General features: G+C 36.5%; 1 protein-coding gene across 1 annotated transcript in view; it reads left to right on the top strand.

Moving 5' to 3' along the window:
- The first annotated feature begins 6,882 nt into the window (after positions 1-6,882).
- LOC121734476 overlaps positions 6,883-26,178 on the top strand; it is a 53,531-nt gene continuing 34,235 nt past the window's right edge. The window contains exon 1 of the mRNA XM_042125088.1: positions 6,883-7,130. Within this exon, the coding sequence (XP_041981022.1) occupies positions 6,883-7,130 (248 nt within the window). The remainder of the gene's footprint in view (positions 7,131-26,178) is intronic.

Raw genomic sequence — 26,178 nt, 5'->3', positions numbered from 1 at the left:
AAATAATGTAATAACTTTACATCTAATCCATATTTTATGTTTGTGTGAAATATTGTTATAATATATGTTAAATTTTCTATCTATCAAGCCATCATAATATAGTATTTAGTCAGATGTGATATTCGTCTCACCACTGTAAACTTTGAAATCTATGTTTCTAACTATTTCGCAACAAATACATTAATACATTATTATAATCTCAATAACAGAGAGTTATACAAACTGTTTATGTAAACAATTCTTTGAAATAACTTCAGATGTTATCATTAAACAGTTAAGAGGTAAGAATAACAAAAACCGGTTTCGTATTATACACAAGCAAACTTCGTCCTTGGTGCTATACAAATAAAGTTCAAAATGGCTGCGGCCGGCAAAAAGCCGTTACAAATAGGTAATTTTTATCTTGATTGTTTTACTAAAACGATACTATTTTATGCTATTAATAGGACCTAAATCGTTTTGTACACAATAATATAAGCAACGTCAATTATTTACAAAAATGTTAAACAAATCGCGTTCAAATCACATAAATAAAAGCCAACTTTTCTAGTGTAAACTAGAAGCTATTACGATGTAAGTATTTCTTTCAAATGATTATCTAAAAGTATTTATAAATTATAATTAGTAAATTAAACTATTTTACTACTTACATTCGTTAAATCCATCAATAATATCAAACAAATTACACAACATGGCAGAACACACACGAAAAAATTCACGATTTTCAAATGACTGACAAATATTCGTCGACCACAGATTGTATAATATTTTGCATTCAGAATGTGGAAAATTTATCATGGATCGTAATTAATAAAACTTCTTCATACAAAAGTAGTCTCTAAGTCGACGAAATACGTAACTTGATCGAATGAAAGAGCGCGGCCACATCCGGCCGCTTGGGTGTAGACGGAATAGCATGGAATAGCTGCAGTATAATCTGTGGCGGCTGGATCCGGCCGCTTGGGGATTAAGAGGGCAATTAACAAAGTGAAATAATAAGATAATGTTTAATAATATTATAGCAATTGGAAATGTGATTGTCGAGTTTTTTTCATTAAAAATATTAAATACCATAAACAACAAAGTAGGTACACCATATTGTATTATTTAAAGACTTAATTTACATAATATATTCACTAAGTCACATAATTTATTTTAGTTATTTAATTTATTAATACCTACTTATTTTTCGAAAGCTTATAAATTCAATCAGAATGTCATACGAGTAACATACAGCTATAAACAAAATAATGGATAAAATAGAGAAAGAATATCGATAAACTACAAAAGTTTATCGATATAATATCATCCACAGCTGACTTCACTATCGCATATATCCTGTGTACCTTTGATCAACATACATACGTTTATCATAGCTACTGATCTCAGCTGGAGAGACACGCATACATTAGTATTATATTAATAGTGCTTTTATTAATTTATACGTTAAATGATATTATTGAACTGAAATTAAATGCATTTTTATATTATGTACTATCAGAGAAGTTGATTCCTAGGCAGATGGCGGACCTAAGTAATTTGGTCGCATTACATCAAACCCATCCGACCGATCACAGCTAGCATCGAATTGACATTTAAGGCGAGGATAAACCCCAATTTGTTATTCCGCGACTTCCGGTTTACCTAGTTCCAATATAATAACGAAGTTTTAAAAAATATGAGGTATAAAGCACAATATTTAAAATACCTTAAACCATGAACATTTTAATAAAACTTAATACTTTAGCTGTAATTTATTTACAAACTCACCTCTGATAAAAATCTATTTCATCGAAATATAAGTATTAACTAGGATAATTATACATTTTGTTTGAATAAATTGTTAGTAAATCTATATTAAAAATTCTTTAACCGAACAATTTTGTTTCATAATGTTTATTTCCAAAGATATTTAAAAAAAACATGAAAAATAGAGAAAATCCGCTCAAGTGACATCAGTTTTATGCTAAGCTAAAATGAATCTTATTGCGATGCGTATACGCTTGGTCTTTGGTTGTGAGCAAAGTTATAGTTTTGGATTGAGATTAATCCCCGCCTTAAGCCGACCACATGACGTAGGTCCGTCAACTGCATAGGAATCAATTTCCTCGATGGTATGTCTACGATTACAAGGATGTATGCCATCCAAAAAATTCGAAAGCCGATCCGTCCGACGAAAAATATCATCTGTTATTGTATGAATTGTTATTTTATTGAACAAGTAGTTTAATAAACTTAGGGCCTGTTTCACCACTTCCTGGTAAGTGCCCGATAGGCTATCCACATTACTTGACAGAATGTAGAGAATGGATCATCTGTCAAATAAGTTGTGGATAGCCTATCCGGCACCTTATCAGGAAGTGATGAAACAGGTCCTAAGATAATTTAAGATTAAAAATAAAATATTGTCTTGATATCAGATTAACAACTACCTATAACAAAAAAAAATATAATTACAAGTTTCTTTTATAGGGTGTAGCCAAACGAGCGTAATTTGTGAGTTGCAGAATTTCGGCTGGAACATATTCTGCTGCATTCAGTTAAGTTACAAAAGTCCTGATTGAGTCACACGAGCGTAATTTTGTGAGTCGTGATTTGTATGAAAAGATATTTACGCGGCAGAAATTCTACGACTTACGAGTCACGACTCACAAAATTACATTCGTTTGGCTTTACCCTTAAATAGACCTTTATAGTTCATCCCTTTTTAGCTTCACCCTAGTCGTGACAAATATCTGCAAAACCTATTTAAAACCGTACGTTTTCCAAACCTAACAATTTCCTGACTTGATACATATCACATTTCACCCGCGGCTGCCACAGATTGGGTCTATTATACCACACAATATCCTGGAAATTCTACGTTGAGGGTTAAAAAGGATCGCGATCAATTTCTCGAGGGTTTGTGAGGGAATATTTTTGTGATCATTTTATGGTGAGATGATTTTGTTGGCTTTTTATCGGGACACAATATATCTTCATTAGTACCGTCGATTGTGGAAGGTGCCACGACATTCGATCATCAGGCTTTCATATTATATTTAAAGGGTTGACGTGAAACGCGTAGGCGGTACCTTTACAAAAAAATGAATATTAAGTGTTATGTGGTTATATCACATTTTATTACAGCAATTCGCAATAAATAAGTTGAATTCATAAGTCAATTGAACGCCTAGGCTCTAGCCCATTCATGAATCTTAAAGAATTAGTTAATGGAATCAGGCGTTATTTTGCGGAAATCCATAGTTTAAATTTAGTTTGTTATTATTTTTAGCAATATTCCCCGAAAACAACTTCCACCTTTAAGTAAATGTGGGAGGAGGGAGGTGCTGTACGCGTGCATATGCGTACACTCACTCATTTACTTAAAGGTGGAAGTTGTTTTCGCGGAATATTGCTAAAAATAATAACAAAACTAAAATCTTAAAGAATTGTAAGTAACGAAATATAAAAGGTCTGAAAATATTATTTATAGACTGGGTATCTACTATATTAAGCAAAATATATAGTATAACAATAATCTTTGATAGTGTAATGCAGGCTTTGTTTATCTTTTTAAAAGGTCCCCATATAATATAGTCACAACTTGAATGCTTTAAATTTATATTTAAAAGACATCTACAAGTCATTTTTGCTAATAATTAGTAACTTTTTACTTGTAATTAGCTAACTTTTAAACGTAAATCTGTTGTAAGTAGTGCTTTATTTAGGCTGCCTTCACATTAGGTCGCGAGTGGTGCGGCAGCCGCGCGACTTCTAATCTAGGCTCGTTTTAGCGTTAAAGTCTGTGATACTTTCTCAGAATGCTGTAGCGACTGTGGAATATTGTCCGATTCTGAAACTGAAAGGCCTGCGGCTCTAGACAAGTGGCAAGTGAGTATCGTAAACGCTAACGCTAACGCTACAAAATGTATGCGATTTGACGTAAGTCATCGCTTCGCTAACGAACACTAATGTCAAATCCCATACATTTTGTAGCATTAGCGTTAGCGTTTACGATAATCACTTGCCACTTGTCTAGAGCTGCAGATCAAAAAAATTCGTACACCCGCCGGAACGCACTCTGTTCATACATTTTGTTGTAGACCCCACATACTATCAGATTTCTGACGTGTCAAAATGTATGAGCGGGCGGGGAGCCCGAATTTTCCAGATCAGAAATTCGGATAGTGTGCGGCCGGGCTTAAGCACGCGGGTTTTAAGTTCGCGAACATACTCGGCTCGCGTCAGTGACACACGAGAATCGCTCACACTGGATTACCATGCCCCCAGGCTCGCGGCTCGCGGCTCGCGGGCCGCGGCTCTTCCGCGTACACGTCTGTCACCCCTTTTATAGATGGCCGCGCGATAGGTTATGCCGTGGTGTCTCAGTAAAGTGTAGCCCAAAGTTAATAACGGTGATAATATCGTACCAGTCATAAATAATGTAAGTCAATAAAGATACAATCTGCGCCATTACAATTATCTCAGTAAGTAAGTCAGTAAGTTGGCTGATTTATCCCACAAGTTTGGGGACGGAATGGCAGAAGATGTGATTTGTAATCTAGTTATTATGTAATTTCCACAGGCCAGTTATAAGTTGCTGGGTTGTTGCAGTTAACTCTTCAGTGAGGTGAATTCAAAAATATATCTTTTGAAAAGGACAGTTAGTTTTTTAATACAAAATAGAAAAATGAAATATTAATTTTTATCCCCATTATTATATTTAAATGCTGATTAGGGTAAGTTCGGACACAGAGTAATTCCGGATAATTCAACTTATCTCTAAATTAGTCAGTGTTTTTTGCCTGGCGCTACTAGGCATATACGCCATACTGCACTGCAACCGCAAACTCTACAGTTTGCGGTTGCAGTGTGCCGTACCGTAAGTATAGTTTAATTTAGCATTAACTTGAATTATCTGGACTTACCCTGTGTCCGAACTTACCCTGATTAACTATAATCATCAGCATATGATATTATAAAGTCTGGTCTGGTTAAAAAATTGGTTTTAAGAAACTTTTGTGATTTAACTATAATAAAAGGCCGGCAACGCACCTGCAGCTCTTCTGATGTTGTGAATATCCATGGGCGACGGAAGTTGCTTTCCACCAGGTGACCCGTTTGCTCGTTTGCCCCCTTATTTCATAAAAAAATGAAATAAAATATCCTACTAATATTATAAAGCCGAAAGTATGTGAGTTTGTGAGTTTGTGAGTGTGTGAGTTTGTGAGTTTATATGTTTGTTACTTCTTCACGCTTAAACGGCTGAACCGATTTCGACAAAATTTTACAAGGAGGTTATGACATCCTGGATTAACACATAGATTACATTTTTAACCGACTTTCAAAATGGAGGAGATGTTATGTTCGTTTTCATTTGATTTTTTTGTTCGACGATTACTCTGCTGTTTGTGAGCCGATTTCGACAAAAATTTACAAGCCGTTAGCTGAATTTCTGGATAAACCAAGTAATCCTACTAATATTATAGCCATAGCCAAAAGTATGTGAGTTTATGAGTTTGTGAGTTTGTGAGTTTGTGAGTGTGTGAGTTTGTATGTTTGTGAGTGTGTGAGTTTGTATGTTTGTTACTTCAGGGCAATCGCGTTATTTTTAAACACTTCAATTCAGGTTCACATTTGCTTTGGTTGTGGTTCACTTACGGTTTGGTTCCGCTGCGTCTGAACAAATTTCAGTATCGTGCTAATATTCCAACCGTAACTCAAACTTAGATGGAACTCGAACGAAGCACAACGTTTGACCTTTAGTCAGACATTGCAGCGGACCAATCAGCGCCCTTCTGATTTAATTTTGATTGGCTTAAATATGAACAAATTTTTTCCGATGCGTTAATTGGGCAATTGACAAATTGTTTATTTACATTATGGAGGGTAGATGGCAAGCCTGGCGCAGAGATAGGAATAACTCACATTAGACATATTATGTCAATTGTGAGCTATTCCTATCTCTAGTAGGGCAAAACCACACGTATACAAAATTTTTATCAAAATTATTCAAAATCGCATTGATTATCATTTAGATCTCCACCAACCACCTGAACAAGCTGGCTTTCGGCCAGGCTTCTCAACAACCGATCATATCCACACCGTAAACCAAACAAGAGAAAAATGTAATGAATTCAATTTGCCCTTATATGTAGCGTTTATCGATTTTAATAAAGCATTCGACAGTATATTCCATGATAATATTTTTTCGGCCCTCAATAATCAGAATATCGAACCGACTTACATAGAATTACTCAAAATAATTTATCAACATATTTTAGCGGCCGTGAAACTACATAGAAATCACAGGCCCGAAATTTAAAGTTGAGCGGGGTGTTAAGCAAGGTGACCCTATATCTCCACGTCTTTTTATGAGCGCCTTAGAAGAGGTTTTCAAGAAAGTCTCGATGGGTTGGGGAGACAAGGGGATCGTTATAGACTCGAAAAGGCTCACAAACCTCCGCTTAGCTGACGACATCGTTCTGTTTGCTACGTCAGCTCAGAACCTACAGTCTATGCTACAAGACCTAGGGACTTCAGATGAATCGGTCAAAGATCAAGATCATGACTAATAGCACGAAACGTAGGGTCGAGGTAGATGGGTATGATATGTCGACGAGTACGTATATTTGGGTCAAATAACATATTTTAATAATAGACAGGACAAGGAAATAAACCAAAGAATTGAGAAGGCGTGGAAAAGCTTTTGGTCCATGAAAGAACTCATGAAAGGGGATCTTCCACTGTGTCTCAAACGTAAACTCGTCGATATGTGCATCTTGCCCATCCTACCTACCAACCTACGGTGCTCAGTCTTGGTCCTTGACCAACTTACAAAAGTCCCGGCTCGGAGTTTGTCAACGAGCTATGGAGCGCAGCATCTTAGGTGTCAAAAGGATGGATCGTATCCGAAACACTACTCTGCGCTCCAAAACGAGGCTTATGGACGTGGGCAGGAAAGCGGCTGGCTTAAAACGGAACTGGGCAGGACACGTCACCCGCATGCACCCGGACAGATGGGCGCGTCTAGTTACGGAGTGGCAACCGAACGGTCGGCGAAACAGGGGCAGACCCAAGAAAAGGTGGCGCGACCAGCTAGACGCTGCAGACAAAGAGTGGCCAAATACAGCGAAGAATAGAGACACGTGGAAAGAGGCAGGGGAGGCCTTTGCCCAGCAGTGGGACACTAACGGCTGTTAATAATAATAATGATTGACATTTGCGGCGGAAATTACGCCGGCGTAATTCAGCCTAGTGTGTTTAGACACTAATATCCAATATATGTAATTGATTGTACCGTTGGTTATTGGTGGAAATGCATGTTGAACACTAATAAAACAATATTTGCGTGCACTTTTTCCACTATATTAAGAAATTATAAACAAATTAATAACAAACTAATATCCAAGTTAAGTCTTCCGAATATCTGGAGTTTTGGAGGAACCTTAGTGAAGCAACTCCATAAATTAATAATGCCCATTGGTTTTTTTGATAACCGGTTTTATTACGACTAGGTCAGCTACGGAGCAGTCATTTTATAGTGCCCATATGTGTGCGCAGTAGGATGAATGACCTTTTTATTGTCAGCCAATCTATCGATAAGCTTGCATGTCATGACTAAACTTGCAACGACATTTTTCCAAACGCTTGAATCGCACTGATTTGGAATTTGGTATGGAGATATTTCCAGGGGTTCCGGGATAGAAAAAGAGCACATATTAATGTGGAAAAACACACTTCTTTTTGTCCTACGTCTTCTTTAATCTTTTTCGTTCTTTTTGACGTTGCTTCAAAATTCTGTTCAACTTGCGAAGAAGTTTAAACATCTACTAATTAATAAACTAATCAATTAAGTCAGCTTTCAAACAAAACTAGATCAAAATCGGTCCACCCGTTTGGATGCTACGATGCCACAGACAGACAGACAGACATACAGACAGACCGACAGACAGACACGTCAAACTTATAACACCCCTCTTTTTGTCGGGGGTACTTAATATCTCGACCACGATTTTTATTTTTTAGAGTTCCGTACCCAAAGGTAAAAACGGGACCTATTACTAAGATTCAGATGTTTGTCCGTCTGTCTCCAGGCTGTTACTCAAGAACGGTATTAGCTAGAGAGTTGAAATTTTCATAGATTATGTATTTCTGTTACCGCTGTAACAATATATACTAAAAAGGAAATAAAAATATTTAAAGGGGGCTCCCATACAAAAAACACATTTTTTTACTATTTTTACTCTATAATGGTAGGGAACCATTCGTGTGCGAGTCCAACTCCCACTTGGCCGATTTTATTTTTTATTAAATAGTAAAACATAATATTGAACAAGTTTTTTTGCGAAAAATGTTCGCTTTAATTTAGCAGCAGGGGGTCAATGACCTACATAAAGCCTTCATCGTAGCTCTTATATTATTATGACCATTGTTTTAAAAGGTTTCGGTAATCTACCACTTTCTGAGCATCATCATTATCAAATACCATTATCTTTATATACTAACCTACATTATCCATCAAAGGTCAGTCTTAAAATGAACGTAAGTGGATACTGAATAATCTACACTTAATGTTAAGATTTATATGTTATATATTTTTAAATAAAGACATTTTTGTTTTTCCAAAGGCCTCCGCTTCGCTGGGATCCGCTGGTTTACGCGATCGGTATATAAATTTAATTTCAACTCGATAAAATTTGTTTTAATACAATTTGTGAAAAACATTAAGACGACCTAAACAACCCAATAAGTTTAAAATTTTATTTTTCATATAAATATGTATACAATTACCATCAGACGTATAGATATATTTACGTGGCGTATAACTATTCAAGGTCCGTTTTTTGTCTGTCATGTAACGTTTCCAATTTGCCAGGCAATCACGAACAGACCTTGTTATGCGCAGTGTATTTTTAAGGTTCCGTATCCAAAGGGTGAAAACGGGACCCTAAACTCAAACTCAAACTCAAAATTTTTTATTCAGAATAAATTTTTTCAAATATTCTCTGAACGTCGGGGCTACACAGATGCCTATTCATGAGACTTCGATGTCTATCTGTCCGTCTATCTGTCCGTCTGTCTGTCAGTCTGTCTGTCTGTCCGTCTGTCTGTCTCCAGGCTGTAACTCAAGAACGGTAATAGCTAGAGAGTTGAAATTTTCACAGATTATGTATATCTGTTGCTGCTATAACAACAAATACTAAAAACAAAATAAATTAAATACTTAAGGGGGCTCCCATACAACAAACGTGTTCTTGCAATTTTTTGCTCGATATAAATTATATTAATAGATAGGCACCTGAAACATTCACAAAATACTCAATTGTATTTATATTTTAATAATTAATTATTAAATTTAAATAAAATAAATAATTAAGGCAATTTTTGGCATTTTTTTCCTCCATAACGATACGGAACCCTTCGTACGCGAGTCTGACTCACACTTGGCCAATTATTTAATGGAGTGGTAGTGATAAGTAAAAAATACTTGTATGTATTACATAAGTACAAAGATATAAATCCTCTGAAAAAATAGAAAAGCTCATGATATATTATTTTTTATCTAGACATAGGATCGCCCTTTTGCCATTTTGAGTGTTTAATTTCCTGTGCCAGAATTTGTTTAGGTACGCTGTGTTTATATTCTGTGAAAGGTCGGTTTTTTTTGTTTACACTGTTATTAATATTACAAAAAATCTTGTAACGTAGTTTATATTATCCTCTTTGAAAAATATTATGTTAAAAAAGTAAATATTATAAAAATGTATTTACAATTTTGTAAGTTTCGCTAAATAAAAACTCGAGATGGCTGAATCGATCTGGGTAATTTTAGTCTTCAAATATTTGTGGGATCGCCCTTTTGCCATTTGTACCCGTATTTTCTTACCGCACAAATCTGTGCGGTAAGAAAATACGGGTATTAGAAGGGAAGTGATACAAAGCTGACCGGGTCATCTAGTTTTAATAATATTTATTTTAAGTAAATTAAAAAAAATATTATAATATAACGTTATGAAATTAATCATCAATTAGATCTTAGTAAACACGGAAATGTTCGGTTACTGTTTGTCGATAATACCGATATGTCTCCGATTTTTCCAGTGCGTGTCACATCACTGTTTCCTTAGCAATGACGTAACATGGGGGTCGTGGCTTATGCAAAAATTGACACGAGTGATTCCTAAGCAACGCAATCGCGTCACCGTTCTATCTTGATTTATTTCTGTCATAAAGTTATTAATATACCTAGCGGAATAGAGCAACAATCTCGAGCTGTCAAACGAAACTGAAATTGGCTTACATCTGTGTGAAAAATATGTGTACGTATACACTTACACAAGCATGATGTCAACGTGCGGCACGTGCCGACTGGACGTCAAAAAAGAGAGCTGCTGTCATGTATCACACGTCTCTTTTTACCACGCAGTGTTACTGATAGTGACATCTCTCTTGCTCAGGCCTTTGTTTCTCTATTCCGCTAGGTATATTAACTTTATGATTTCTGTTTACCTATACTAATATTATAAATGTGAAATTGTGTCTGTCTGTATGTTACATCTTGACACCAAAACTGTTGAATCGATTTTGCTGAAATTCTATATGGAGATACTTTCAGTCCCGGAAAAGGACATTGAATACTTTTTATCTTGGTAAAATGTACGGTTCCCGCGCGATAAAAGAATTTTAGCGCAATCTAGAAAAATGCACAAAGCGTGCCCCTGTTCGTTACTCGACCTACCCATCTTTCCGGGCTTTATGGAATTTTTAAGCCCCAATTAACCCTGACACACAGGCTAACCAAAAGCAATATTAGGCACCCACCCAAATATACTCGTAGTCATAAACATAGAATTCATTTGCCAAGTATTATTTTTGTGCCAAATTTTCCCGGAGAAAGTTTTTATTGAGGCTTTAATCACAAGGAATGGAGTCGAGAACTCTTTTGGGCGATTGAGAAGACGATTGAATAGAGATGAGACATTCTAACTGCTATAGGAAAGATGTAAATGTAACTAAGTAAAGACAATTGTACACGAAATAGACAATATTTTCGTGCAGACAAGCAAAAATGTATTTAACACGAGACGCTGCCTGCAACTTCGTTGGGTCAAAATTATTTTATCTCGCGGGAACCGTACATTTTTTCGTAGTACAAAGTATCATATTCAATTCAATTCAAATATTCTTTATTGTGCACACAATACATAGAGAATACAAACAATTTAAACAAGATTTTACATAGGTGTCACAATGGCGGCCTTATTACTAGGTAGCAATCTCTTCCAGGCAACCACGAGCGAAGGTGAAAATTGTGGAAGAGATAAGTGTGCATGCGCAGACAAAAGAATACAAATATTATATTATTATAAATATATAAATAAATATACATATATATACAACAATACTATACATAAATACGAAATATATATATCACAAAATAATACTATACAATATACATAATTTATAGAATTATATTAATAGGAATAATGACTTATGACATAGTACAACACGGACATACCATGAACTTGAAACATAAACATAAATTATTTACAAATATTTAAATAGTGTAGCTTGACCAGATTTTTAAATGAATTTAACGTAATCATAATAATATGTTAGGACATAATAGTATGATAAAACGTATCATATAAGGACATATTAATTATTATGATATGTACTTTTTATCCCGGGACTCTTAAGTATTTACATACCAAATTTCAATAAAATCGACATAGTAAAAGTCTTAGGGTTGTCAATTTTAGGCGGCGCGGAGGCGCGGCGGGTTGGTGTGGGAGCGGCCGTCCGCGCTTCGTTCGCGCAACCGCATGAACAGCGGCAACGTCGCGGACTTTTAATAAAAAGTAAATCCTTATTGTGCATATATTTTGTGTATATTTCGGCCATTTTTCGTGCATATTTGCATGCATATTTCGGCACTTTGATCGTGCATATAATCCGATGTCTAAATAAAATTATAAAAATACCCTGTAAAACAACATTAAAAACTAACGCCTGTCTCTTATACTTACTATAAACAAATCTGTTGTTATGATTCGAACTTTGCTTTATGTGTATTGTGATTTACATTAGTCAATTAGGTACTTATTGGTAAATATACAGTCTACAACACAGAGAAATCGGCAAATTACTATTACGTAAACAAAGCAATAGCGGCAAATTAGTTGACGGATCAAAAGTACATAAAACATTATCTTATTTATACTATGTTCTAGTGGGAAAGTAGATCTACCTACCTACCTACTTCCTTTGTGTGATAGAAAACTAATACAATAAAAAAGAAGTAAGTAGGTATCTGATCATCAAGTAAAAATTATTATATTATGCTAGAATAAGTGCGTAGTACTGACCTTTCCTGTTCAACAGGTAATTTAAACAAAGACAATTCTGGAATTGTTGCATTACTATTAAAACACCCAAACACACAGCAATATCTATTACTCCTGCGATTATGATCGGACATTTTTGATTCGTTTAGCCGTGGTGCGAGCGTGCAGCGTAAAGTGCTAGCCCCGACTGGTAATGCCGAAATATTGTCCGAGATTTTGTTGTGTGCCATGTGACGACGCATTGATACTATGGCGCACACATACTAGCCGCGCGCGGTGCCTTTGTATGAAGATAACTTACTTCCCCTACTTTTACTATGAAATCGATTTAGCGGTTTGGGCGTAAAGAGATACAGACACACTTTCGCATTTTTAATATTAGTATGGAAATAGTATGGATAATTATAGATTAACCAAGTAGTTTGCTTCAATGTGATTTGACCCTAACGTTATATTCCTCTGCTTTATGTGCTTAAGGCGACGCCTTGATAATTTGGCTGTAGCAATATAGATTTTTCTCAGCAATGATTAAAACTAAGAAATTAAAGTTCATTGCCAGTATTCATCATGTCTTTGTCTTTGAATTACCCATAGCATAACACGATTGGTCAACTTTTATAACACATCAATCAAAAAGTCCTCTATAAAAAAAGGGATTCCTATTTTGCCAACAGAGGAGAGAGATTTAAGCTTCCAAAATTTGTACATAAATTGGTTCAAGCAAACACTTCAATTTGCCCATAGCTTTATGAAATGTATTTATGGTTTTTAAATTACGCGACAAAAACCATTTTGTCGCTTACGCCTTTTCCGTTTTTTTGCTGTTCCATTGCTTGTTTTCTAAAACATATCCAACACGGTTTTTTACTTTAAGGCATGCATTAGACGGTAGGTTTTGCTGTCAGTTTTACCACAGTCATGACTGTGACTGATGGGTAACCTACCGTGTAAGAGCGTGACTGACGGTTGCATGAAGCTGATTGACGAAAATCTGGATACATTCGTCAGTCGATCAGTCACCATCAGTCAAACATAATTCACGATTGACGCAATTGACTGACGCTTGCATGATCGTATAATGGATGCCTAACGCGGCGTCACCTTAAGCATTGGACAGCAATAAATAAGTGAATACCCCGCGGACCCCGTAACTCCGCGGCGCTATTGACCGTGAAGAGACAACGTAAATCTACGTCAGACTGTAACGTATGTACGCGGTTACAGTTTGAGAGGCATTTTTATATTTTGTCTCTGAGTGACTGCGAGTGGAGGAATGTATGCTACAGTCATAACGACTTCTGGAAACTAAGCATATAATAATCCATACTAATATTATAAACACGGAAGTGTGTCTGTCTGTCTGTTACTTTTTTTTAATAAATAAGGAACTAAACGAGTAAACGGGTCACCTGATGGTAAGCAACTACCGTATACGTCGCGTCGTCGTCGGTTCGTCAATCGCCCATGGACACTCGCAACATCAGAAGAGCTGCAGGCGCGTTGCCGGCCTTTTAAGAAGGAATACGCTCTCTTCTTGAAGGTTTGCAGGTCGTATAGGTTCCCGCTTAAACCACTGAACCGATTCTAATGACATTTGGTTATTATTTATGTAGATACTTTGAGTCCCAGGAAAGGACTTAGGATAGTTTTTATCCCGGAAAAATGTATTTTTCCCGCGCAATAAACGAATTTTGGCTCATTATGAAACTTTGTACGCGTATATTTGGAGGTATTGGAAGTAAGATAGGATAATTTTTTTCAAAATGACTCTAACTTTCAAATAAAAGTTAAAGAAAAACTTTTAAAATAATATGAAAGCAACCAAAGTTTCTTCAATATTGCACATGTTATGCTATGTACTCACATACGGTTTTGCTCGATCGAGCAATAACGTCAAGCAAAACTCGCGGCTCGGGATTTCGTCCACACATTCATCATTGCTCGATAGTTTTATTCTAAATCGATACATTTAATTCCATCAAGCCGGCTCGATGCGAGCCTTCGAGCTGTGAGTTTTGCGGTCCACACAGTAATTATTACTCGATTTGGAGTAAAACTATCGAGCAAAACCGCATGTGAGTACTTAGCATAACTAGTAAAATAGGGAATCAACGTTTGCTTCCTCGGAGTAGCAAATTAACGGAGGCGAAGACGTAGGATGAAGCTACTATCTAATAAAGGGTATATCTAGGTCACAAATTTTCAGCTACTTTTTCAACCGAATTAAAAAAAAGGAGGTTATTAATTCGACGTGTATGCGTGTAATATTTCCAGAATTAATTGCCCAGTTTTCGTTGTTACTCTATATTAGCGTCTGAACAAATAGGCATTGTTTGCATACGCATTGTTGGCATGTTAGTATATCTTCGAAACTACAAGTCCGATTAAAGTATTTTTTTGTTATACTAGGTATTTTTTAACTTAGGGAATGCTGCAAATTTCATCAAAATCGGTTCAGTAGTTCTTGAGATAGGGAATTTTAATTCTTAATTATGTACAATTTTGAAGTCGGTTTTATCTTTTTAATAAAGTCCTAAAAGCTTTGTTCACACTGTGCCTTTTTCTGTTCAACAGCGAAGGTGAGGCATGCCCGAGACGCATGCCCTCTGACCGTATCCAAAACTTCAATAATGACAATGTTGGCGTTGCGTTCGTTGACGCATTCAAGTTGAATGAAAGAAAATGACGAAAATTGAAGACGAAAGCGCATAATGTGGACATAGCTATTAATTATCTTAGAAGAATTTGACGAGTTTGTCAAACGTGCATACTGTATATTACATTATTAATTATCAAATAGGTATTATAAACATCGTGATTTTTGGTTAGCTATATTGATTTATAATGCTTACCAGATGATTCCAATACGTAGGGTAGCCTACATAATTACTATGTAGCAGAAAATCATTCATGGTATAGGACATTTTCTTTTTTTCTTTAAATAATATCTATAGTCGCTTCGTCAGTCTGGCCCTATGGTAAGTACTTAAGGACTTGTGTTACGGGTACCAGACAACGGAAATATAATTAAACTTTTTAATCGGGACTTAACGCGACTTATTTAAGTAGCAATGCTACTACGAGTACATACTTTTTTTTTACAGGAAATAGAACAGTATGTTAATTACCTTAACTCAATCCATCCAAAAATAAAGTTCACCTACGAGATGGAGAAAAACAGATGCCTCGCATTTTTGGATGTGGAGATCAAAGTGAAGGAGGATGGTACATTATCCCACACTGTGTACAGAAAACCTACACACACTGACAGATATCTACACGCATCTTCTCATCATCATCCTCGGCATCTTCAATCTGTTATATCATCATTAACAAACAGAGCTCATAACCTTTGTGACCCTGAACATTTGCCCAAGGAGCTAACACATGTTCAGGAGGTACTTAGACGTAACGGGTATAAGGTGTCGAGGGGATTGAGAAGACAGAAGGAGAAAACGAGGTATCCAGAGGTGAACCGTCAAGCAGCATTTTTACCATACGTCAAAGGCGTAACGGACAAAATTGGAACAGAGCTGAGGAAATACTCCATTAAGACTGTGTATACTCCGTTACGTAAAATATCACAAGTACTTCGGTCACCAAAGGATTCCTTACCTTTCCAAACTCCTGGGGTTTATAAAATAGATTGTAGCTGTGGTAGTTCGTACATTGGCCAAACGAAACGGACTATTTGCGAAAGAGTGAAAGAGCACATAGCCGCAGTGAAAAATCGCCAGACAAATAAATCCGCGGTAGCAGAACATCTGCTCGATATGGGGACTAATCACTGGATGGAGCTACACGACCCTAAAATCCTCTCTACGGATCGTCATTACCACACGAGAGTAATACGTGAAGCAATTGAAATTAAAAAGTACAAAAATTTCAATCGTGAGGACGGATTTAAATTGTCGCCCGCCTGGAATCCAGTGATCAATAAGTGCAAACCGCGTGTGTCACCTCTGTCTATAAGTGTAAACCCGGATACAGTTAGTGTTGCGTGTCGCAGTGAACCTACTGACTTTCAGTGTATTGGAACACAAATATTGGACAACTCGAGGGTAGTCGTAGAACCGACCGCCCGGTGCAAACGAAGACGTCGCGCTCCTGCAGTCCCCTCGTGACCACGGCCGTTGCAACACGGCCGAAACGTCGAGAAAAAGTATGTACTCGTAGTAGCATTACTACTTAAATAAGTCGCGTTAAGTCCCGATTAAAAAGTTTAATTATAATGCAACGCGAAAGTTTAAAATGTTAACGGAAATATATTTAATATTTTTATACTATACATAATATATTTAAGATTTTTTATATCATACACATATTTAATACACATCCATGACCCAGGAAATTTGAAAACTTTTTGTTCCGTCGGCGGGATTCGAACCCGCGACCCCCGGCTTGAGCTACCAACAGCCCACCAACTGAGCCACAGAAGTCGTCGAATTATAATTTAGGTACAAAAAATACTCAGCCTATTTTGGTGTATTTTGAACCTATAGCATCAGTAGTTTCTTTCTACCGAGAAACATACATTCTACTGAAATCGTTACGACTTACGTACCTGTTTTATGCTTTCTTTTAGCATTTCCAGCAATCATTGCTGAACACTAGCCAACACATCGTAAGCAAAACCGTCAAAGCCAATGTCAGGATTGTTAAGTGCTTATCAAAATTTATAGGGGCCTGCCATAGAGTAGAAAATATGTACATGCGGCCTATTAATATTATGTATTCATTACTCACTAATTATTATATATACTATTTAGTTTACTTTGATTTTTTTAAAGTTACAGGTTCTACTTTATAACACAAAATTTTGCAAAACGAATTAATTAACAGCTGCAGTCAGTATTTTGGTTTTCACGGCAACAATTATACAATTTTCTTATACTTTATTATAATGTATAGTAAATTTTGGTGTTTATTTATCTTTTATTAATATATTCATCTAATTAAAAAGGATAATATCTAACTAACTTATTTCATCTTCATCTTAGTTCCTCGCAAATAAAGTTTCAAATAAATGTTGCTTTACAAGCTTTTACTTTGGTCCAGGGTTTTTTTTTTTATGAAATAAGGGGGCAAACGAGCAAACGGGTCACCTGATGGAAAGCAACTTCCGTCGCCCATGGACACTCGCAGCATCAGAAGAGCTGCATGTGCGTTGCCGGCCTTTTAAGAGGGAATAGGGTAATAGGGGAGGGTAGGGAAGGGAAGGGAGTAGGGGAGGGTAGGAAAGGGAATAGGGTAGGGGATTGGGCCTCCGGTAAACTCACTGACTCGGCGAAACACAGCGCAAGCGCTGTTTCACGCCGGTTTTCTGTGAGAACGTGGTATTTATCCGGTCGAGCCGGCCCATTCGTGCCGAAGCATGGCTCTCCCACGTATAAATAAGGGATGGTATTTTACTTTTAAAGTTTGACCCAATTCGCCGACTGGATCGAGTTTACATCGATATGCATGATCGAATGACGTGGGACATTGTTGTCATCAGGTAATCAAACGGCTTGGATTGTATTTGATATGACCAATAACGTGCAATATTGTGTAATACCAATAATTCAAATATTGATTGGATTTTTTGGTAGTAAAACGAAATAATACCAAAAACTATAATTTTCGTTACTTCTACCATATTATCTCTATTATTAGATATTTTCCACAACTCTGTAAGTACTTAAAAGTTCCCAATTATGGGAGCCACTCATTCTTTTCTGAAAAATAATAGCCTCTAACATAAAATACTTTGTAATACACTACTATCTGTGTTATATATGAAAAAATACGTCATCTTTAGTTATACATTTGATTTTATTTTTTTAACGGGCAAAAGGCCCACCACACATTCCCACCACTGCAACTCCTGTGTCGCCAGGATCAACAGTGGTAACCAACCATGAAAACCTTTGATATGATCTCAGGGAGCCCGAGGAACAAGCTAAATCTGTCTTGGGACCCGCAACGAAATTAATCAGAAGAAAGGTAGGAGGAGTAGGAGATATCCAATTTCCCTCCCCGAGGAAAGCGGGAGACAGCCAAATTGTAATGAGTAATGTCCGAACATCATTCGATATTTAGGTTTTTTTTTATGAAATAAGGGGGCAAACGAGCAAACGGGTCACCTGATGGAAAGCAACTTCCGTCGCCCATGGACACTCGCAGCATCAGAAAAGCTGCAGGTGCGTTGCCGGCCTTCTAAAGGGTAATAGGGGAGGGTAGGGAAGGTAATAGGGGAGGATACGGAAGGGAATAGGGGTGGGTACGGAAGGGAATAGGAGAGGGTACGGAAGGAAATAGGGGAGGGTAGGGATAGGAAAAGGGTAGGGGATTGGGCCTCCGGTAAACTCACTTACTCGGCGAAACACAGCGGAAGCGCTGTTTCACGCCGGTTTTCTGTGAGGACGTGGTATCTCTCCGGTCGAGCCGGCCCATTCGTGCCGAAGCATGGCTCTCCCACGTCAAGGTATCTGAAAAGTAAACTTTACGGATCTTTGTTTTGTGCACTTTAAGCCCATAGTGTTCTCCGTCTTACGGCCGATCCCAATATTTGATCTATCTCTGGTTTTGCCCTACTAGAGATAGGAAAAGCTCACATTAGACATTAGAGACATATTATATTTTATGTCAATTGTGAGCTATTCCTATCTGTAGTAGGGAAAATCCAGAGATAGATCAAATATTGGGAACGGCCGTTAGAGATTTTAAATATTTGGCATATCTATAATAGCTTAGTCTATGGTTCACATAAGCCAGGTGGACTGATGCCAGGTAGGTCGTATCTAAATTGTAAAACATAGATAGGACCAAATGGATTAGGTACATCTCCATCATATTACGTATTTTACATAAAATTAACGTAATAATAGTCTCTTAAGCATGAATGAAACGACAAACGACTTTTTGGAGTTTTGACCAATCAAAACGCGTTTCATCTAACATAATATATAATAATAATAATGGCTCCCACACCGGTTTCGGTGACGGTGGCCGGTTTCATTGAAACCAGGCCAGCTACGCAGGAGTAATTTTATACTGCCCAAGTGTGTGCGCAGTACACAAGAACACTCTCTATTCCTTTACTCTCATAACCCAATGGGACGGAAGACCGAGACGACTGGCGAGAGATCAGGCGCAGGACCGACTTTTTACATGCCCATCCGACGCATGGATCATCTTACTGGTCAGACAATCAGGTGATCAGCCTGCATTGTCCTAACCAAACTTGGAAGTAACATGTTTCCAACGCGGGAATCGAACCCACGTCCTCCGAGTCAAGAGCCGCGCTCTATACCACTAGACCACGGAGGCGTGTAATATATTATGTTATAATATGTATTGGCAGGCATGTAGATAAAAAGTACGAGACGTGAAGAATCATAGGCTGTTTTTGTGGGGTTATTTGTCCGTGAAATTCCTGATTTACGCGGGCGAAGCCGCATGGAAAGTCTAGTAATATTATATTATGTTATGGCGGCTCTCGACATAGGCGAACGCGTTGGCTAACGCGTCTGCAGACGCGTTGGCCCAATGTGTAGAACGGGCGTTCGCGCGTTGGCCAACGTCTAAATACCTACGGCCAACGCGCGAACACCCGTTCTACACATTGGGCCAACGCATCTGCAGACGCGTTGGCCAACGCGTTCGCCTATGTCGAGAGCCGCCATTACGCGAAAAGAGCACTCAATCCTGAATCGCGCCTATTGAGGTTCCTGCGATCAGCGTAACAACTTGTAAACAACAATGCTCTCGAGGAACTTGACACGCCTTAAGGTGACGCCTTGATAATTTGGCTGCAGCGATATCGATTTTTCTCAACAATGGCTAAAGCTAAGAAATTAATGTTCATTGTCAGTATTCATCATGTCCTTATATTTGAATTACCCATAGCTTATTACGATTAGTCAACTTTTATAGCACAGAAAAATTAATCAAAAGACCTCTATAATAAGAGGGATTCTAATTTTGCCAACAGAGGAGAGTGATTTAAGCCTCTAAAATTTGTACATAGATTAGTTCAAACATACACTATAATTTGCCCATAGCTTGAATTATATTTATGGTTTTTAAATTACGCAACAAAAACCATTTTGTCGCTTACGCCCTTTCCATTTCTTGCTGTTCCATTTCTTCTTTTCAACAACAACAAAACAAGCGATCTAAAACATAATATCCAAAACGATTTTTACTTTAACGCGGCGTCACCTTAAACAGCAAAGCCGTGTACACAAGGTTTGCAAGATCTGCTAGTTGCACTATTATTTTAAAGGCGAAAATTTGTGAGATTGATACTATATCTTCACTGAACTGATTCTACTAAAATTTGGTATGGATATACTTTGAGTTCCGGAAAAGGACATGATATTTTTGTTATCTCGACAAAATGTGCGTTTCTCGCGCGATGAACGAATTTTGGCACTACCGAGTTGCGGCCGTCACCAAGTATTCTATGTTGGATCAAATTATCAAAACTTTACACGTAACCATGTGGTCGCTGCACGTAACAAATATTTTCTCACCGCAGCCTCGTCAAAGCCTTCAAAGAGAAAACTAAACGTTTTTCGGGCGTCATAGTAATCTTAGATGTCTCCCACAAGACAGATTGGGGTGTAATCAAGCGTAATTGGCAGAAACATACAGCTTCCACAACGGATACATTCTGTCACGTTAATCTTAAATAGATTACTACATGTTACCACAACTTTGCTGCTCGGAAATTCATTTACGTCGCAAACGTGTATTTTTCTCTAAAACTCAAAGTCATACCGAATTTCAGCCATCCATCTTTTTAATTTTGAAACTATAAAACTATAAGAGTATCTCTCTACCAAAATCAATATTGTAATATTTAGGGCCTTTCACTACTTCCTGATAAGGCTATCCACCAATTAACTTGACAGATCAAGTATGGAGAATCTGTCAAAAAAGTTGTGAATAGCCTATTAGGCACTTTATGAGAAAGTGGTGAAACAGGCCCTTAGCGGGCAAAATCATTTAATGGAGAAGTATATTGTGTGTGACTCTGCCAAGCCTGTAGCTGTTATATTTTTATTACTAAAAAATTACATACCGACATACTCACAGATATTGTAATATAGGAGTAGACAAGGAATTGTCGTAAATCAATTTTATTCAACGAATTCCACCCCTAAAAATATTATGATAGAACTAGATGACGCCAAAATTTGGTTATCGCGCGGGAACCGTACGTTTTGCCGGGATGAAAAGTATTATTTGTCCTTTCCCGTGACTCAAGGTATCCTCATATCAAATTTCAGCAAAATCAGTTCAGCGGTTTGGGCGTTAAGATGTAACAGACGGATACCTAGACATCATTTTCCATAAATAAATTTTTGAATAACTAGATAGTTATTCATCAATTCATGGAATAGATATTCCAGATAATATTAATCAGAATTGCCTCAGACTTACCGCATTGCGTCCTCATATCTCAAATGCGTGTACCTACCTTATTCATGTCCGGCACCGTCACAAGATTACATACACGAAAAACCTGGGGCCTGGGGAGTAATTCTAGACTTGTAAATCATGTAAGACCTAGTATACCTACTTATGTACAGTCAGTGAATTTCTCTCACTGAACGGAAACTTGCTTTGTTATATTGAATAATGTCACGCTTTCGACACAAAAATAATATAAACTTATATTCAAAAATATACACACGTTATGCACACGTCACCAAAACCCAAACTTTTTTAAAAGTATTTGCATAAATTTATTTAAATGTATTATTATTTTAATAAACTATTATTATGTCATATTATGTTTATTGTAATTGAAATTTTTCTAAACTTCCCTTATACCTTTTCAAAAGGTTTAAGAAAATACAAGGATGTGTATTGTGTATTAAACATTACGGCATCGGCACATTATTTTTACTCAAACCAACAAGTTTGTCAAGCAGTTTGGATCTCTACAAGTGTTCAATCCGCAAATAGAAAACCGCTTACGTTCCGAACATGTGGCTAAGGTGAATAGAACTTCACCTGAAATGGAAAGTTTGAGAACAGCTGGGGAAGCTTTAAGCAACTTTAAAGCTTCGCTAATAGTTGTAAAGTACTGATTATACAAATTGTTGAAAGCACTTTGTTAACAATAATTAATAGAAGTGATTCCTGGAATTTCTGTTGCTCTTTAGTATATAGAGTTTAATAACATTATTAATTTCGCTTTACCTAGTTCCTTAAGGGGGCGACTAAAGCAAAATTGATGATCTTATAATTCATTTTTATACTTGACAATAATACGTAGTAATAAGCTACGATTTGTTTCATTTTTTAACATAGATACTACATTATATATTTTGCAAAGGTCTGTACTAGCAAAAACACGATATATTTAAAAAAAATCTCACTTTTCTTTATAGACAAAATTATAAAGGTGCATCTAAATTTTTCTCTATAGAAAAAATGATAAAGATGCATCTAAATTTCATTTCATTTCTTTTCAAAACGGTGCATTCAACTGAGTCGATATTTTAATATTTAATTTTTATGCTTTATCTGCCCTCTTAAGGGCGTTATCACATTTTTTCACAAATATCGGTGATTTTTAGGTACCATTTTAAAGAAATAGGAGTCGCACTGCGAGGATATTTTGGTTTCAAATGAAAGATAATATATTCATCTCCACGTCTATACCATAAAAATGTTATAGCCGCATACAAAATTTTCACAACAAATACGTTTTAACCATCAAAATAATCGCAAAAGATTAAAAAATGGGGTTTGATTAGGTACCATTACAGCTAAACTAAGGAAAATAAATATAAAATAATTATATAAAAATAAATAACATTTCCATTTATAAGTAAAATAAGAAACGGTCTCAAATTTCTTCATACATTTTCGCCCTATCAAGAAAGCGGCGAGCGTCGTAACCGCCACTGTACAAGGCGCGCTGATATTGAATGTTATTTTAATGTCATTAACGTCGATATTCGTACTGACCTGCTAATTTTTGTCATAATTTTTGTGATAGCGTCCTTAATCAATGACTGTAATGGTGGATAGGCAGTGTTCACATTAACCGATTATGCTATTACGATATTATGTATTATGTATCAGTAACTATAATTTCTGTCTGATGTATAATATATCTATTATATATCTGTTACCTTTTCACGGTTAAACCATCGAACTGAGCTAGATGGGTATGAGAAACTTGAGCGTCCCGGGAGTTTTAGGAAAGGGCAAAGGATAGCAAAAAAAAAAGTACTTGATTTCTGCACAACGAAAAGACGCTCTACATAATATTATATTACAAAATTATATTGACTTGGATTCTTTGTTAGAGCCAATATAGTATATTATGATTAATGCATTCAAGACTAATTATTATTGCAGATTGAGTGGTTTTTAAAGTTCAGAAAACGCCTCCCTGGTCCCGTAGCGAGTTGGATTCCATATAATATTATAATCAGAGGTCGAGAATTTTATCCCCGAAAAAAAAAATTTTTTCCACTATCCCTATATTATCTGTCTTTAATTTATTAATATTTCGCTGGATGTTGGAGCCTCTAGTCAAGTTGTATTCGAAGCTATCGAATTCAACTTGACTAGTAGAATAAGCTCTAGATTTATTTATAGGCAATATAGGCCATGGCCTATGGGAGCGTCTTAGGATGGCGGCAGAGTTCGTATAAAGGGGCTGCAAAGTAAAAGTGGCCTATCCTCATAAAAAATATGAATCCGGCCCTGAGTAAAATCCAACATCCACCAACATCAAAATCGGTGCTATTATAAGTGAAGTATTTATATGAATGGATGGATATAGACTACCGTACAAGGCGGTACGTAATGGCGGAGTATCGGCCGAGCCGGGGGATTTATTAGCGGCAAATTGTGGCCGGCAGTCGGCGGCCGGATGTGACGTAATTACGCCGGACCCCACACCGGATGTAGATAGAGAGGAGGAGTTTGAATAGACAGATACAGTTTATTCTAAATTGAAATTTGTGTAGGTTAAATTTAGGTTGGATATAAATGTGACAAAATATGAAAGGTATATAAAATTGTACAATCTTACCGTAATTTTTAGGGTTCCATACCCAAAGGATAAAAACGAGACCCTATTAATAAGACTTCTTTGTCTGTCTGTCTCCAGGCTGTATCATGTTTATTTCACACAGTATTCTATACTCTTATTATTCGTTATTTGGTACTGTTATACGCGTAGGTACTGTTATGTACGAATGTTTAATGATAGAATTATTATTGATTTTATATCAATAGTGTTTTTTCCGGACTGCTCTAAAATGAGGCATAAGTTTCTATATTTCTTTTCCCTGCTCTAAAGCCCAGCAAATCGAATTTTCGTTTTTAAATTCATAATCAAAAATTCCATGATCCTTTTATGAAGTATTTCTTCTAAGAAATAAAATGCTAAAAATTAAAATGCATCTCTCATTCTCGCCCACGTAACCTAATAAAAGATTTTATAAAATTACCAGCGTATCCACTTTTCGTAACTCCGCACGATGTTGTGGCTTCCGCCGCTCTCGGCCTCGCCGTCTTGTTTACAGCCGACACACAAAACCTACAGCTGTTCCCAAAGTGCACCGCGACGCCCCCGGATGCCAAAGGCAGCAAGGGCATCGCAAACAAAATAAGTTAAAAGTTAGGGTAAATAGGTTTTTCTTTTCTGTTTAATGATATAAGTTGTGCATATATAACATTTAATAATATTTAATAGTATAAAGTAAGTTATCATCAAATAGGTTTTTAATTAAAGAAATTACTTATATTATTAATATGGGGGTGTTCATATTTGACTTCGTTAACTTAACTTATTTTTATTAGAAATTATTCACGTCTAACTAAATGCTTCCTGCAACTGCGTTGACTAGTAATTCGTTTAGCGTATAGGAACAATAATATTCTGTTTGGGAATAAAATATACTATCGTGAAGTGTGTCTCTAAAGTATCTTTTTTTAGATTTCATTCAAATTGTCTAAGAATAAAGAGGTAGAACATAATATAATTTCGCATTTATATGTTACTAGATGACGCCCGCAACTCCGCTGCGCCAAAACTCGTTTATCGTGCTGGAACCGTACATTTTTCCGGGACAAAAAGTATCCTATGTCCTTTCCCAGGACTCACAGTATCTCGGTACCAAATTTCAGCAAAATCGGTTCAGCGGTTTGGGTGTGAAGAGGTAACAGACAGATAGACAGACACACTTTCGCATTTATAATATTAGTATGGATAAGAAAATAGTACATTTTAAAGTGGGGCTAAGATTAAAGAAGTTTGAGAACTCCTGACCTAGGGTTTTATTACCTAGTCTGCAGTCTATGCGAAGCAGATTTAAAATGTATCCTTAGACCTTGACTTAATGTTACATTACTTGTTGGTTTTAAATATCATGAAAAGGAAATTGTTCTGTTCTTTTATTATATCGATTTTGATAAAAAATACCACAGAAATAACACATTAAAAGATAGAGAAGATCTCAATCCGCAGAGTAATCTAGGCTACTTTTTAAGAAGGTAGATTTTTTTCGGTTTCTAAGCTATTCATTTATAACAAAATATAGTGTTTCTATAATATTTGAATTAAAATCGACGATCTGTTTGGCTCAGCTGGTTAACTCGACACGAATTAGGCTTAAATTATCCACTAGCTATTTGGCCGAGATTCGCTCGGTATTCTATAAAACACAAATAAAATGACATTTTCTAAAAATGATTCCTAGCTAGATCGATTTATCGCCCCCGAAACCCCTTATATACAAAATTTCATGAAAATCGTTGGAGCCGATTCCGAGATTCCAATTATATTTATATATATTATATAATATATTAATAATTATACAAAAAT

This window comes from Aricia agestis, chromosome 15 (genome assembly GCF_905147365.1).
Source record: "Aricia agestis chromosome 15, ilAriAges1.1, whole genome shotgun sequence".
Lineage (NCBI taxonomy): Eukaryota > Metazoa > Arthropoda > Insecta > Lepidoptera > Lycaenidae > Aricia > Aricia agestis.
The sequence above is the reverse complement of the archived record's forward strand: the minus strand, read 5'-3'. Positions and strand labels throughout refer to the sequence as shown.